General features: G+C 42.5%; 1 protein-coding gene across 1 annotated transcript in view; it reads left to right on the top strand.

Moving 5' to 3' along the window:
* Positions 1–16,186, top strand: part of LOC117523216 (heterogeneous nuclear ribonucleoprotein L-like) — a 203,418-nt gene that overhangs the window by 176,468 nt on the left and 10,764 nt on the right. Inside the window, exons 10-12 of the mRNA XM_034184670.1 lie at positions 1,006–1,127; positions 3,508–3,709; positions 10,528–10,585. Coding sequence (XP_034040561.1) covers positions 1,006–1,127; positions 3,508–3,709; positions 10,528–10,585 — 382 coding nt within the window. The remainder of the gene's footprint in view (positions 1–1,005; positions 1,128–3,507; positions 3,710–10,527; positions 10,586–16,186) is intronic.

Here is a 16,186-nt window from a genome sequence, read left to right as displayed (position 1 = left end):
GGGTAGGGGTTTGAGAAAGGTTGGAGTAGGGTTCACAGTAAAGTTGGGGTAACTGTTAGAGTACACTTGTGGTAGGGTTCAGAGTAATATTGGGGTAGGGTTTAGAGTAAAGTTGGGGTAGGGTTTAGAGTAAGATTTGGGTAGGGTTTAGAGTAAGGTTTGGGTAGGGTTTAGAGTAAGATTTGGGTAGGGTTTAGAGTAAGGTTGGGGTAAGGTCTAGAGTAAGGTTGGGGTTGGGGTATTGTCTAGAGTAAGGTTGGGGTAGTGGTTTGAGTCCGGTTGGGGTAGTGGTTTGAGTCCGGTTGGGGTAGGGGTTAGAGTAAGGTTGGGGTAAGGGTTTAGAGTGATGTTGGGGTTGGGGTTAGAGTGAGGTTGGTGTTGGGGTTAGAGTGAGGTTGGGGTAGGAGTTTGAGTAAGGTTGGGGTTGGGGTTTAGAGTGAGGTTGGGGTTGGGGTTAGAGTGAGGTTGGGGTTGGGGTTAGAGTGAGGTTGGGGTAGGGGTTTGAGTAAGGTTGGGGTAGGGGTTTGAGTAAGGTTGGGGTAGGGGTTAGAGTATTGGAGCCCCAAAACACTTTGTCCAATGCATGTGCTCAGAAGGGTTTGATCCTGCTATGAAGCAGCACCCCACCACAGTCAAAACGTGCCAGCAGGGATCGTGTGACGTGGCTGCTCTGATATTTATCAGTGTGCGTCTTAAAGAATTATTTCTATGTTCTCCAGTCTTTGCTGAACGGTTACAGCCCAGCACATCTGTAAAACTGCAGTTGTGTGTATCAAAGTCCTAAGTATAAAAACCAGCCCCCCAGGGTGTCCTTACTCTTGGGTGAATAAACTGTGAGGCCGCTTGACTGCTCATTCTGTCTCATGACCTGCTGTTTAATCACAACAGTGCGTGTTGGTCTTTTGTGTGTCTGATAGGACAAAGAAAAGACCAACACGTGTGTAAAGGATATAAACTTCTGAGCGTAAGCATCTGATTGGATGCTACAGTCCTCTGTGCTTCCAGGTGAAGTTCATGAAGAGTGTTCCTGGCACGGCGTTGGTGGAGATGGGGGATGAGTATGCTGTGGACAGAGCCATCACACATCTCAACAGCATCAAGGTGTTTGGCAAGAGACTCAACGTGTGGTGAGCCGGCCGTCAACACACACACACACACACAAACCTGTGGGGTCCAATCGTATCTGCAGTACAAATTAACAGGTGCATTTTTACACCCTCATCCCCTAAATCTCAATACCTGTGTGTGTGTGTGTGTGTGTGTGTGTGTGTGTGTGTGCGCGCGCGCGCGTGTTCTGGCACACTGATGTGTTTTGTCACTTACCAGATCTGTATAAGCAGTACAACAGTCAGACATGCTAATGAGATTTGTGACTTATAATATCCACAGTAATCACAGTGTAGATTTTGTAGATAAGCACAGAGACCAAACTATAACCTACAGTTATAGACAGACTATAATCAAACAAACCAGAACAAAACCCAAAAAAACCCTGTAACAGATGGCCCCATGACAGAAACAATTAAATATGCATCATATTTAAGTTAAATTGCCTGATGTTGTGGCTCTTACAGTTGATTACAAAACATAAAAAAAGTACTTTCATTTATTTGCCTTCACAAAGGCCCATTGATGTGTGTGAAGGGTCCATCGTATGGAGCAAATGGCCCCTGACTTCAGGCACTGAGGGGCTGTTAGTACAAACCACTCTTTAAAATATGAATCTCTACTTTCTGGATTGTAACAAAGTCCTGCTCACAGCATGACTTGATTTGTTAGATGTCTTGATTTGTTAGCATCTTTTGGGGATGCTCCTTTTATACCCAATCATGACACTCACAATTAGTGTCCTCAGTTCCCAAACTCTTATTGAGTGTTGTTAGAAGGAAAGGTGATGTAACACAGTGGTAAACATACCACAGTCCCAGCTTTTTTGAAACCTGTTGCAGGCATCCATTTCAAAATGAGCAAATATTTGCACAAAACAATAAAGTTTATCAGTTTGTACATTAAATATCTTGTCTTTGTGGTGTATTCAATTGAATATAGGTTGAAGAGGATTTGAAAATCATTGTATTCTGTTTTTATTTACATTTTACACAACATCCCACCTTCATTGGAATTGGGGTTGTATTAGCAGCTCATCAGGTGTCACTTGGTATTTGTAGTTTCCATCTCAGGTGTTATCTGGATATGAATTATGGTCAAGTACTGTATTTCTTTTCATTTGGAAGTCTGTTCTCTGCCGCCCCCTTGTGTTTTGTTTTATTATCTCATGGAATGTGAAAGTCTTGTCTGTTGCCCCCATGTGCTCCCTTCTTGTTAGTACATGCTCTTGCTGTCTAATCAGTACACCTGTATAATTAGTTCAGTTCGTTATTTCAGGTCTAACGTTTGTGTTTATCTTTGCGGGTCCATTGTTGTTTGTACTTCTCGTGTGCTGGCAGTATGTGTATCCTATATTACAGATCATTGGTATTCTTTGGGGTTACTTGTTAGTTTATGTGTTCAGCTAATTCCCAAGATCTTAAAGTATTTCAGTCTTTTTGTTTGCACTCCCTGTTTTAATGGTTCATTCTCCTCACTCTGCATTCAGGGTTAGTTTGTGTTTTTGTTGAAATCTTTCCCACACCCGTTTTGTGTTTCACTGACTGAACATTAAATTTGGCTTCTTTTGGACCTCATCTTTGTCTTGGCTGTTCTGCATATTAGGGTTCTACTTTGATTAGTTCCTGGCTCCGAATCGTGACAGTTTCTGTTATATTTTATGTTATGCACGGGTCGTAAATAGCATTTAAAAGGTAAAAAAAAACATTAATATTGGATGCACATAACATTTGTTCTTCAAAACTACTACTTCAAAAAAACTACCTTCAACATTTTTGAGTAGGAATGCTTTATTTATTTAATATATGTATAAAACCCATATTTAAACAGGAGCTGAACCTGGACTGATTTTTATTGTTCAACCTGTTTTTAAAGGCTAAGACTTTGACGATAAACTTTCTGAATCATAGTTTTCCACACTTTCATGTTTCATAAACATGAAAGTGTGTGCTGAAAATGATCATTTATGATTGTTAGCTGCTTTAACAAGCATTTCGCGCTAAAGTCTGCTGTTCACACAATCATGTGATCATCTGTAAACAGTCTGTACACTTTTTGAACAGTTCCATGAAAACTTTTAACTTTTGTTTTATGAAAATGAGTGAAACTCCCCCCTCTCCTGCTCTCACCCCCGCCCCCTCTGCTCTCCTCCCCTCTCTCCTTGTTTAGCTCAAAGCCAAGATCAACGACTCTCTCTTCTTTTCTCACAACTTTTTGCAAACATGAAGGCTTTAGTCTGTAAAATAAAGCTTTAATTTCTGAACATAACAGCAGCTACAGACACAGGAGGATTTTGGATTATTTAATGAAGGATTTGGGTGACATTTTTTTCTTTCTGCAACTCTGAACTCTGGACACATGTATTATGTATTATTATGTATTTTTTCTCATCATGTCCAGTGTGTCAAAGCAGCATGCGGTGATTCCCAGCCAGGTGTTTGAGTTGGAGGATGGCAGCAGCAGCTACAAGGACTTTGCCATGACCAGGAATAATCGCTTCAGTAGTGCCGGCCAGGCCTCCAAAAACATCATCCAACCGCCGTCTGCAGTGCTGCACTACTACAACGTCCCGCCGTGCATATCGCAAGACCAGTTACTGAAGGTAATATCACACCATTGACATTCATTCATTTTCTGCTGCTTATCCGGGTCCATAATCACAGAGATTTTAAAGTACTGTAAAAAGCTGCTTCCAGGATGCTTTAAATTTAACACAAACTAACCATGAACTGCTGAGAATCACCATCAGCTTTACACTATAAGTGACTTCCTGTCCTCCAGCCTGTTCCTGCTTTACATCTGTGCAGTTTAGTGATGAAGACGGGGAGCAGAAATATGTCCAAGAAGTCCCACTGTTTGAATGACAGTTCAGTGCAGAGACATGTGTCCTGCTGCAGGGGTCAATCATTTAAAATCGTCAGCATCCATTTATACATTTTACTTGATTTTATTTATTTATTTATATATATATATATATATATATATATTTATTTATTTATTTATTTTTTTTCCCAAATTGACCAGTTTTACTGATTTGACATATTTTTAATGACTGAACTGAATTTGTTCTAAGGGCCACATCACACTTAGTAAGAATGAGTGCAAGCTGAATCACGCGGAATGTAAAAAAAACAGAATGTGTACCACATCTGGGAGGAAATAAGAATTATGGAAGACAGCCGTCTGAATACCGAGACTGCGCTCCGACACCCTGACTGATACATGCACATGCCATGCACATGAGCCTCTGAATGCAGTAAACCTATCTGGACAACTGCCAGAATGCAGTAAGAACAATAAGAACCATGGGCGCAATTTGGTGGGGGATAGGGGGGACATGTGCATGTATCAGTTCAACCAGGGGAACAGAATATGGTATGTCCCTCCCCACCTTCTGACATATATGTGTGTACTTGAAACATGCTATGCAAGTCTTATGTGCAAAACCATGTCAGAATAGTAACCAAAAATAGTTGCCTCTATGGACTAGTGTCTACACATAAGTATCAATGGACCATATGCTAATTTACTAAATTCTGAAAGTTAGAAAAGGAAATCAGAAAAGCTATCTGGGACCTCAGAAAGCCCATCTGCAATTATTGCTTGAGCTCCAAAATCAGTCTATGCAAGTGAAATTATGTTCAGTACGAGTGTTGTCATTAGTGCCACTTCAAAAATTAAATTCATGATAAGTAATTTATCCTAAACTTATGATCTGTTGTTTTTTCAAACTTATGCAAAAACAAATCTTGAGGAAAACAAATACAGTATGCGATAGTTAATAATTATTAAGAGCCTGTTCTTTCATATTTGTGAATATATTTTACCACGTTGCAGTTGTTTTTTTAATGAAAACTCAACCTATCATTCTACACATGTGGTGATACCTTATTTACACCAGGATGTTAATAAAATCAATGCTGGCTATTCTCAGAATAAAGTACTTATATCCACAGTTTCAAATTGCATAAGTCAAATGGTGTCCACTTTATGGTCTTCTCAAAACATCAAAATTACTGTTCTGGATGCTCAGAATGCATCTGAGCTTATCTAGAAACCGTTGGCTTCCCAGAAGCCCGGTGTTCGCTTCAGTCACTTCCCAAGCCTGATCCAGGTAGTCAAAATTCTCGCCCAGGGAATAGGTGTGGCAGAAACAGGTAAAAAAGAAGTTTATGTCAGCGAATACCTCTTTAAGTGCTGACATGTTCAGTTCTGGGTCTGTGTCCGCAGCCTCCTGGTTCTGGCCCAGTTGTTCTGTCTGGACTGGAGGTGGCTTGACACAGGAAATGGGAGGAGACAAATGCAGACATGGCATGGTTGGTTTAGATTGATAAAAGACTTTATCTGGTGACCAGGCATGGGGTTCGGTACACAGGTAGTCAGACTTACAGGCAGCGGTATCAGACATGATGCAGGTAGGGTCGTGGTCCAGAAATGAGCAAAGTTCATACAAACAGCATTGAGGAGTTAAACAGGCAAAACAAAGGCAGAGTCAAAAACAGACTTGAGTTCAGGGCTATGGGGAGGCGGAGGTCGGAGTACACAAGCAAGGTCAAAGAACATGAGAGCAAACTGGACAGGAACGAGAGGTGAGGAGCAGAGTCAACAATCGGGCAGTGAGCTGTGGAACTGTGAGGGCTTAAATAAGGAGCAGACTAATCAAGGTGATGTGAAGCAGGTGTGTGGAAGGTTCTGGAAGGAGGTGTGGCCTTGTGAAACAAAGAAGAGGGAAGAAAGGCCAATAATAATAAAATCCAATAACTAACTACAGAATAAATGGTAAATGGACTGCATTTATATAGCACTTTTCCATCTGCATCAGACGCTCAAAGCGCTTTACAGTTATGCCTCACATTCACCCCGATGTCAGGGTGCTGCCCTACAATGCGCTCACTACACACCGGGAGCAACAGGGGATTAAAGGCCTTGCCCAAGGGCCCTTAGTGATTTTCCAGTCAGGTGGGGATTTGAACCCATGATCTTCTGGACTCAAGCCCAAGACCTTAACCACTAGACCATCACCTCCCCTAGTAGGGGGGCTTGAGTGGTTAAGAATAAAGCAATGAATAACTGCACCACATATTTAAAGCATAGGTACTTTAATTTAAACATCATTAATCAGTCTCAATTAATCAGTCAGTCTCACCTTAATTAATCAGTCTCAATTTAATTAATCAGTCTCAAATCTGAAAGTCTGAATTCTACGATACGATTGAAGGATTTCCTTCTGAACACAAAATGAACCACAGCAGAAATATTTACATTTTATTTACAATTATACAATGAATGAACACTTTGCTGGCATTTTTGAGTGGACAGTGATTAAACAAGTTCATTTATGGACACAATTTGCTTACTCATGAGACGTTGAAAGAAAGTAGTGAGATAAAGCTTAAAGACTTTAAGCAAATAGATCTAATTAGAATTTTGTGATGAAATTTGAAGCCAATTATTTTTAAGAAAATTAAACAAAGATATGAATATGCTTAAAAAGAAGCCACTTTGCATCCATTGATGTCAGGGTCAAAACGCATTACCCCTTACGGACATCTATAAATGAGTGAACACGAGACCAGCAAATCTTTTGTCAGCTGCATGCAGCGGGAAGAGCAGTCTCAGAGCAGTCACCACCTCTCTCTCGACTCTCGTCGAACTGTCTTCCTGTGCACAGCATTTTTATTAAGCAAAAGTGGCATACAAGCTGGGCGTGATGACACTGTCGGTTATTGTGAATATCATGAATAAAAGCAATGAATAGGAGCAAAACATCCTGTGCAGCTGGTGAGCTATTGCAAGCTAATATGTGTTTCCGTGGGTTTGCTGCTGTCTGCCTGTACTCCTTTTCCCCCATCAAACAACATGTCACCCGACATGACGTGAAGCCAGCCGGTGCACATCAATTCCATTGTTTCGCTGTCCTCCCACAGACACTGTCCTTGCTTCAAGGCTGTAATCCCAACAGAGACGTGCAAAACTACATGGTGCAAAAGATACATGCATGCATGTGACATGTGATGGAGAACAAATGATAATATACGTTGTGACAATATAATATATATAAGTTGCGCTGGTGATAATACAGTGATATTATGATTATATTGTGATACACAGTCAGGCGCATAATTATTCTAACAATTGACAACAAAACCCTTTCTATTTTTGAGTCACTTAGCTCAGGGGTTCTCAACCTTTTTGACCTTGAGGCCCAATATTCCCAGTACAAAGTTGCCCAGGGCCCATTTAAATATTAATACTTTCAATTTACTTGATCCGAGTCTTGGTTTGATTTGAATTCAATAACTAAATCAAATCCACTTACAGTTTAACAAGCTAAAAGCTTGTAAAATAAATGATATGATACACTGTGATCATCTCAAAGACATCTCTTTTATGTTGTGTATGTAAACTTGCACATACAACACTGAAGACGGGAACAACTATAACAAATCAAGTTGCTTCAAGAACAAATATAAAGGCTCAAGCCAAGTGTATTAATAAAAAATCAGAAATACAAAAATATTTTGATCTAGATACTAAGAGAAATTCTGATAAATAAAATTTCGTGGCACTAAAATAAATACATTCAAAATAATAAAATTTAAATAGTGCAATTGAAAATATTGCCTGATAAACTGCTGATGATTTTGACAATTTGTCTGATGCCATATCAACAATACGGCGACTCACAGTGTCGTTTGAGAGCGGGACGGTCATCAGCTTCTTGACAGCAGCTTCGCCTATCATCTCACGGCACATGTCCACAGCGGTAGGTTGAACCAATTCCTCCGCTATGGTGACTGCCTTCTTTCCACACGTCTGGCTACGAGGTAGCTTGCTTTTAAAGCACTCTTAGAGCCACCAGTCAGTGACACGATAGATCTTTTCTGCATCTGTAGTCCAGTTTCTTTTCTCTTGAAAAATTCCACCGGCTTCCGTTTGGTTTTGCGGTGCTGCCTTAGTTTTGAAGGCTTCATTGCTTCGTTGGCTAGCGTTAGCTCACACTCAACACACTGGGCTCTCGACTCTGCTTCGATACTTCTGTTCACAAATCCGAACTGAATAGAGTCAAGGTTGTACTTGCATACAAATTTTGCCTTTGAGGAGGTGGTGGAATCACTTCCATCTGCATTTTTTTGGTTTTAAAAAGTGACCTAAACTTTCCATAGCTTCAATCAAAGTTTGCAGCTGGCTTCTTCTGCAGCTGCTTAATGGAGCGTGTTCAACAACTGAATGACCCCTCACTGCCACCAAGAGGTGGAATGTTGCATTACGGTCCTGCGGCTCCATGGTTGACTTAGCTGATCCGTTGAAGAGATGGTTCGGATGAACCGTCCGTCCGTCGTTGATGTGTTAGGCTCTTTGCAGCGTGAGCTCACTTGGATCAGGAGTTAAACCAGTGGTCTCCCCGGTGATCCCAAGGCTTCAGTGTTGGCTGGTTGTACCAACAGAATGGCTGCTTGCAGTCAGGTCTGTCGTCAACTTGCTTGACCCCAGAGGTGGAAGGGGTTTGTTGAAAATGGGCTCTGGTAGCTTTTAAAAAGTTTGTTGGAGCCAGATTAAAATTCTTTGTGAATTTAGAAGAAGTTAAATCTTTAAGAGCAGCGTTGTAAAGTACACAAAAGGAAAATCGCTTTTCTGTAAATTTGCTATTATTTTAAAAAGTTTAGCTCGGAAGTTCTCTTAAAAATTTGAAAGACTTGATGAACCTTTAAAACATCAGGCTATTAATTTGCTAAAGTTATCAAAGAATGAAACAACGAATGAAACCACGTGGTAGCTTAGCTAGGCTAGCATGGGGCCTTGTTGACCCAAAAATAAAGTTAAACATTTGAAGAAAGGAGGAGAGAGAAGAGGCAAGAAGGAGCTGAAGAAGGGGGGGGCTTCCGAGAGAGAGAAGAAACTGTTAGATAATATCTGTGCTAATTCTTTGTTTTATGTTAGCTATGAAGTATTTGTGTTATTTGTTTTTAAGTTCTGAGAAATATGTTAAGTTTTACTCTATCGTGTGTCCAGGGGAGACCACCCCCTGTTGGTGAGAGCCAGTATCAGAAATGTGAAACTAAACCACACCCACTGTTAACACCCACATTGTATAAAAGTGTTGTATGACTCATTTTAGGGGCTTTTCACAAGATGGACACTGTCTGTGATGGTCCCAGGCCTGGTTTCGAACGTGACCTTGAATATACTCAAAATGAGGAATACAATAGTTTGGTTTTTGGTAAGGGGCAGAATCTTACATAAAAGAACCAGGTAGAAATAACAAAACTCTGTTGTGACTTTTTAAAGGGGATTTACATCATTAAACTCCACCCATTAACTATTTTGGCATACATTTTTGGGATGAATATACATTATTAATAGTCACTGAAACACTCCATTTGTTTAAAACAGAATATTTCACCATCAACATATTGATAATGCAGAAAGATCACATTTAAACACACATCAGTTACAAGGAACACATGTCAATTAAATGAAGTGATTATATGCAAAGCATTTTGTTTGATTAATCAATACAAACAACATTAGAATTTTATATGTGCATAAAATACTGTTTTCCTGCATTTAAACAAAAGGTCTTTTTCTTCACTTAGAGATAATAGCTTATCTCCAGATGGAACCAGGAATTTCCCAGTTAAGAGTAAAAACTCAACAGTCTCTGTCCTCAGTTCAAAACCTTAGGTTTTTGTTGAGAAACATTAATGTATTTATTTAATTATGGCAAATCGAGGCCGTGCGCTACAGGCGGTCTAACTTTTTGCTGCTTTTATGAGCAATCTCGGCAATCTGTAGTTCAAAGAAAATTTCCTGGCGAATTATTGAACAGTTGTTAAGGGTTTTGAGATAACATCAAATAGCGTCTTCAGACTTTGGTCTTCTTGCCGGGACCACAACTCAAAGGTTCGAAATGGTTCATCCAGACTTTGACATTTCCTCCAAGAACCAAAAGTTATCGGTGACTAAACTGTTACTGCATATTTATCAGCGTTTACTGACAGCAATAAGATGACGTTAATCTGAGGGATTTTACACGAGCGCGAGTACGGACATGTGCACGTACTGTTCAAATCTAAACCAGGTATGTCTCAGTGACAAATTCTTATATCACTTAGAATCTCGTCTGTTGACAGCAGATGAGCTGATCAATATAATGCTCATTAACCACTGACCTGTTCTTTACCCGTGAGTGATATAATGAGTAATAATTAGTGGGCGGGACTCAGAGGCAAGGAAAGGATACAAGCAAAGGATGCAGTGATGTCATGAAACCTGATCATGTGGTTATTGTCCACTGATTTTGTGTGTGTGTGTGTGTATGTGTGTGTGTGTGTGTGTGTGTGTGTGTGTGTGTGTGTGTGTGTGTGTGTGTGTGTGTGTGTGTGTGTGTGTGTGTGTGTGTGTGTGTGTGTTTCACAGCTGTGTGAGGAGCACGACGTTCCCGGGTTTGTCAAATTCAAGATGTTTGATGCCAAACGTGAGTAGATCATTGGTGTGTTTGTGTCATGTGATGCTGCCTTCACGCCGGCTGTAAGTGGCAGACAGAAAACCGGTTGTTCCGTTGTTTTCAATAAGAGGTTGACGGAAAAATTCTGCCACCTCTGACTGTGAGTGTGGCAGCTGTGCACCGCCATGGGACTTAACATCAAAAGTTAAAAAGCTTTAACTTTTGCCACTTTCTGCAGCGAATAGCCAACCAGACAATTAGAATGCTGATTTATCTTTAAAGAACATGTTGCACCGAAATCATAACAATTTAGATTTAGGCTGTTAGTGACCATCCAATGATCCACTGGGATTACTTTCTGCACTCCGTGACTGGTTTCAAAGTATACGGCATTCACAACAAACTGCTACGGAGACGTCCGAAGACAAAGTACTCGTGAGTACTCGGGTGTTTCAGACAGTGATGGCGTTACTATTAGAAGCGTCTCACCGTGTGTGTGAATGGAATGTAGCTGCTAACGTTAAGAACTGAGGCACAGATTAATTGCAAAGTTTACTTAAGTTTGATGTTATGTTATGACGGTTTGTTTTTATGTGATAACTGTTAATTTTGATGCACTCAAAAGCAGCAGCCGTGAGAAGGTTTAGTGCACCTGCACGGCTGTTAGCCATAAACGCAGCCTGTTAATACACACACACACACACACACACACATATATATATATATATATATATATATATATATATATATATATATATATATAGGGGTCGTTTTGACCGTTGGGGTTTTTCTGTAATTATTGTATGGCTTTTGCCTTGCAATATAAAGCACCTTAGGGCAACTGTTGTTGTGATTTGGCGCTATATAAATAAAATTGATTTGATTTTCATTTGATTTGATATAGATATAGATAGATAGATCTGTGTCATAATGTTGCCTGTGAAACACAATATCACGGACACATTCCATGTACAAAGTAGCTATAAAACAGCTGACATGCAGGTTAAAACAGCGCAGCAGCCATTTTAACCTGCATGTCAGTTGTTTATTTATTTTTTAAAGGGATTCTTCAACATTAATTCTCTGGAAAAAGTTCCTTATGAAGATGGACGGTTTTATGACATTTCAGAGAGTCTATCAGTTTAATACTGCTTGTATATTGTTCAAATTCAGCCAGAAGTCTGTGTAAGGGCCTCTTCACGCATAGCACAAATAAGTAGGAATCAGGGCGAATCACGGAAAAAGAGCCTGAATGAGCGAACCCCGAAATCATTGAGCCAACGTTGGGCCAGACACACAGTTCGGCAGGCATGAACGATCCCGCTGTGATTGTTTCGTGCACGCGCACAAGCGTACACGCAAGTGTCACAGTGGGAACACAGTGTGAGCAGCTGGAACGTATCGAACCACATCGCGCAGCTGCTGTAGAAAAAAAAAATACATGCCACCTGGGGGGATTCGAACCTGCAATTTACAAACACTCTGATTAACAGTCAGAAACTTTACCACTGCACGACCATTGCTGTCCTATAACAGGAGCGTACAATGCCTGAAATCAACAAGGAGATAAACGTATTTAAAAAAGAGAGAAGTTAGGTGTGGACAGAGGAAAAAAGTGGCGTAATTGCCCCAGTTGTGGAGGGAAAAAAACCCAGCTGGGACATGTTGCACTACATCAGACCTCTGCAGAGGAGAAAACAAAATAAAACCACACACCATAAAAAAACAGAATTTTATTGAATCCCTGTTATCAAGCAGACAATACAAGTATGTTCCGTCGGTTCCTCTGTAGATGACTCATGGTCATACACGTACAGTCATGACATGACATGAATGAAGTAGTGTGCTCTTATCATCCACTGGCCCGGTGTGTCCTGTAGACGGCCCACCACAGGACAGACACTGCTTCATGTGGAACAGAGCTTACGCGGGTGACGTGACATTCAGCTCGCCCGCTGCGTGTTATGATCTGACGGTCCGTTTCACCTAGGACAGCCTGTCATTGTGCATGCCGTGCGCTTGCTCACTGCAACCAGTCACAACAGCGATATATACTCAACAAAAATATAAACGCAACACTTTTGGTTTTGCTCCCATTTTGTATGAGATGAACTCAAAGATCTAAAACTTTTTCCACATACACAATATCACCATTTCCCTCAAATATTGTTCACAAACCAGTCTAAATCTGTGATAGTGAGCACTTCTCCTTTGCTGAGATAATCCATCCCACCTCACAGGTGTGCCATACCAAGATGCTGATTAGACACCATGATTAGTGCACAGGTGTGCCTTAGACTGTCCACAATAAAAGGCCACTCTGAAAGGTGCAGTTTTGTTTTATTGGGGGGGGGATACCAGTCAGTATCTGGTGTGACCACCATTTGCCTCATGCAGTGCAACACATCTCCTTTGCATAGAGTTGATCAGGTTGTCAATTGTGGCCTGTGGAATGTTGGTCCACTCCTCTTCAATGGCTGTGCGAAGTTGCGACGACGAACTGGAGTCAGGTCGAGACCCCGATGAGGACGACGAGCATGCAGATGAGCTTCCCTGAGACGGTTTCTCACAGTTTGTGCAGAAATTCTTTGGTTATGCAAACCGATTGTTTCAGCAGCTGTCCGAGTGGCTGGTCTCAGATGATCTTGGAGGTGAACATGCTGGATGTGGAGGTCCTGGGCTGGTGTGGTTACACGTGGTCTGCGGTTGTGAGGCTGGTTGGATGTACTGCCAAATTCTCTGAAACGCCTTTGGAGACGACTTATGGTAGAGAAATGAACATTCAATACGCGAGCAACAGCTCTGGTTGACATTCCTGCTGTCAGCATGCCAATTGCACGCTCCCTCCCTCCCTCCCTTGCGACATCTGTGGCATTGTGCTGTGTGATAAAACTGCACCTTTCAGAGTGGCCTTTTATTGTGGGCAGTCTAAGGCTCACCTGTGAGGTGGGATGGATTATCTCAGCAAAGGAGAAGTGCTCACTTTCACAGATTTAGCCTGGTTTGTGAACAATATTTGAGGGAAATGGTGATATTGTGTATGTGGAAAAAGTTTTAGATCTTTGAGTTCATCTCATACAAAATGGGAGCAAAACCAAAAGTGTTGTGTTTATATTTTTGTTGAGTGTATGTTTTAATGTATGTCCACTTGAGGACAGCAAGCAGATACACGCACGTCACAGTGGACAGTTGTAAGGTCATGCTCGTCCAAACATGGTATGTATTCTCCGGCTGGTACATCCAGAACCAGAGATCTCAACAGGTGCTGCTGTCGGTTGCCGCGCTCCCGTCAGTTCAGCGCACACACACCAATGTGTCATTCAGTTTCTGTGTTATCTGATCTTTTTTATTTTAGTTATTTGTTATGTAATTGTGTATGTAGGTAGTGTAGTACTTATTAATATACCTGTCCTGGCTGTGCTCTCTGTGACATGTCGTGTGCACTGAGCCCTCATTTGTAGCTGTCAGTGAGTCTCTGGTGAGCAGCTGGGAGGCGGCTTGCTGTGCTGTGTGCACTCAGACGTGGCTGTCCAGCCCCCATGTGATCATGTCTGTACATACATATGAGCATTTTATGCAAGTGCCCCAACCCCACTCCTCCCAACACATGTGGGGGGGCGTGACACAAGCGCACTCATGCAATATACGTGCATGCCACATGTGTTGCTTTTTGCAACGCCACACTTGTGGGGGCACTTACACAAATTTCACATCCAGCTCGCAAGTGATCCGATTTTTCAGGAATGGCATGCAATTCCTCCTTTGTGCGCTAGTCGGCTTCAATCGTGTTATGTGTGAATGGGCCCTAAATTGGGGGTCCTTTTCAGTACTCTGCATTCATGAATATGGATGATTAGATCTGTGATATTTCACATCCATGTTCACAGTGGCAATAAAACAGCTGAGCTCTGCGTTAAAACCATGCTGTGTACACACACGCACACACTCTCTCTCTCTCTCACTCAAAGTAAAATAAAAATTTTACTTTCATCACACTACTCAGCCTCCCTGGTAAAGTCTACTCCAGGGTGCTGGAAAGGAGGGTTCGGCCAATAGTCTAACCTCTGATTGAAGAGGAACAATGCGGGTTCCTGGTCGTGGAACAACCGACCAGCTCTTTACTCTCACAAGGATCCTGGAGGGTGCCTGGGAGTATGGCCATCCAGTCTACATGTGTTTTGTGGACTTGGAGAAGGCGTATGATCGTGTACCCTGGGAGATACTGTGGGAGGTGCTGCGGGAGTATGGAGTGAGGAGTGAGGGGGTCCCTTCTCAGGGCCATCCAATCTCTGTATTCGCAAAGCGAGAGCTGTGTTCGGGTGCTCGGCAGTAAGTCGGACTCGTTTCCAGTGGAGGTTGGCCTCCTCCAGGGCTGCACCTTGTCACCAGTCTTGTTTATGATATTCATGGACAGGATATCGAGGCGTAGTCAGGGGGAGTAGGGTTTCCGGTTTGGTGGGCTCACGGTCTTATCACTGCTTTTTGCAGATGATATGGTCCTGTTGGCTTCATCGGCTGGTGACCTCCAACACTCATTGGAGCAGTTTGCAGCCGAGTGTGAAGCGGCTGGGATGAGGATCAGCACTTCTAAATCTGAGGCCATGGTTCTCAGTGGGAAACCGATGGATTGCCTACTTCGGGTAGGGAATACGGCCTTGCCCCAAGTGAAGGAGTTCAAGTACCTCAGGGTCTTGTTCACGAGTGAGGGGACGATGGAGCGTGAGATTGGCCGGAGAATCAGCGCAGCAGGGTCGGTATTGCATTCGCTCCACCGTACTGTTGTGACGAAAAGGGAGCTGACCCAAAAGGTGAAGCTCTCGATCTACTGGTCAGTCTTCGTTCCTACTCTCACCTATGGTCATGAGTGTTGGGTCATGACTGAAAGAACTAGATTGCGGGTACAAGCGGCGAAATGGGCTTCCTCAGGAGGGTGGCTGGTGTCTCCCTTAGAGATAGGGTGAGACGTTTGGTCATCCGTGGGAGGCTCGGAGTAGAGTCGCTGCTCCTTTGCGTTGAAAAGAGCCAGCTGAGGTGGTTTGGGCATCTGGTAAGGATGCCTCCTGGGTGCCTCCCAAGGGAGGTGTTCCAGGCACGTCCATCTGGGAGGAGACCCCGGGGAAGACCCAGGACTAGGTGGAGAGATTATATCTCCACACTGGCCTGGGAACGCCTCGGGATCCCCCAGTCACAGGTGGTCATTGTGGCACAGGGAAAGGGAAAGTCTGGGGTCCCCTGCTGGAGCTCTTGCCCCCTCAACCCGAACCCGGAAAAGCGGGTGAAGATGAGTGATGAGTGAGTGAAAGCTCCATTGAAAGTGACACAAAGCAAAATATGAAAAAACCGAACATGCCACTCACCCAGTTGTAAAGATTTCCAAATAAAAATTCCACATCAGTGAAGCCCCCACACACGCACGCATCGTGACGCAATTGCCAGCCAAGTAAAGGGTCCGCTTGTCCTCACTCGGATCGACAGCCAGAGATCATTTTCAAGTTCCACTCGTCCTCAGGTTCTGATCGTGCATGCACATGCATAATATCCAATCACAGCTCTGCCTTCAGATCAAATTCCGTCACGATTGTGGCACATTAGATAGTCTGTTATCTCCTGAAAATAGCGTCTTCTGAGTTT

The sequence above is a fragment of the Thalassophryne amazonica genome, chromosome 13 (assembly GCF_902500255.1).
Source record: "Thalassophryne amazonica chromosome 13, fThaAma1.1, whole genome shotgun sequence".
In the NCBI taxonomy this organism is placed as follows: Eukaryota; Metazoa; Chordata; class Actinopteri; order Batrachoidiformes; family Batrachoididae; genus Thalassophryne; species Thalassophryne amazonica.
The sequence above is the reverse complement of the archived record's forward strand: the minus strand, read 5'-3'. Positions and strand labels throughout refer to the sequence as shown.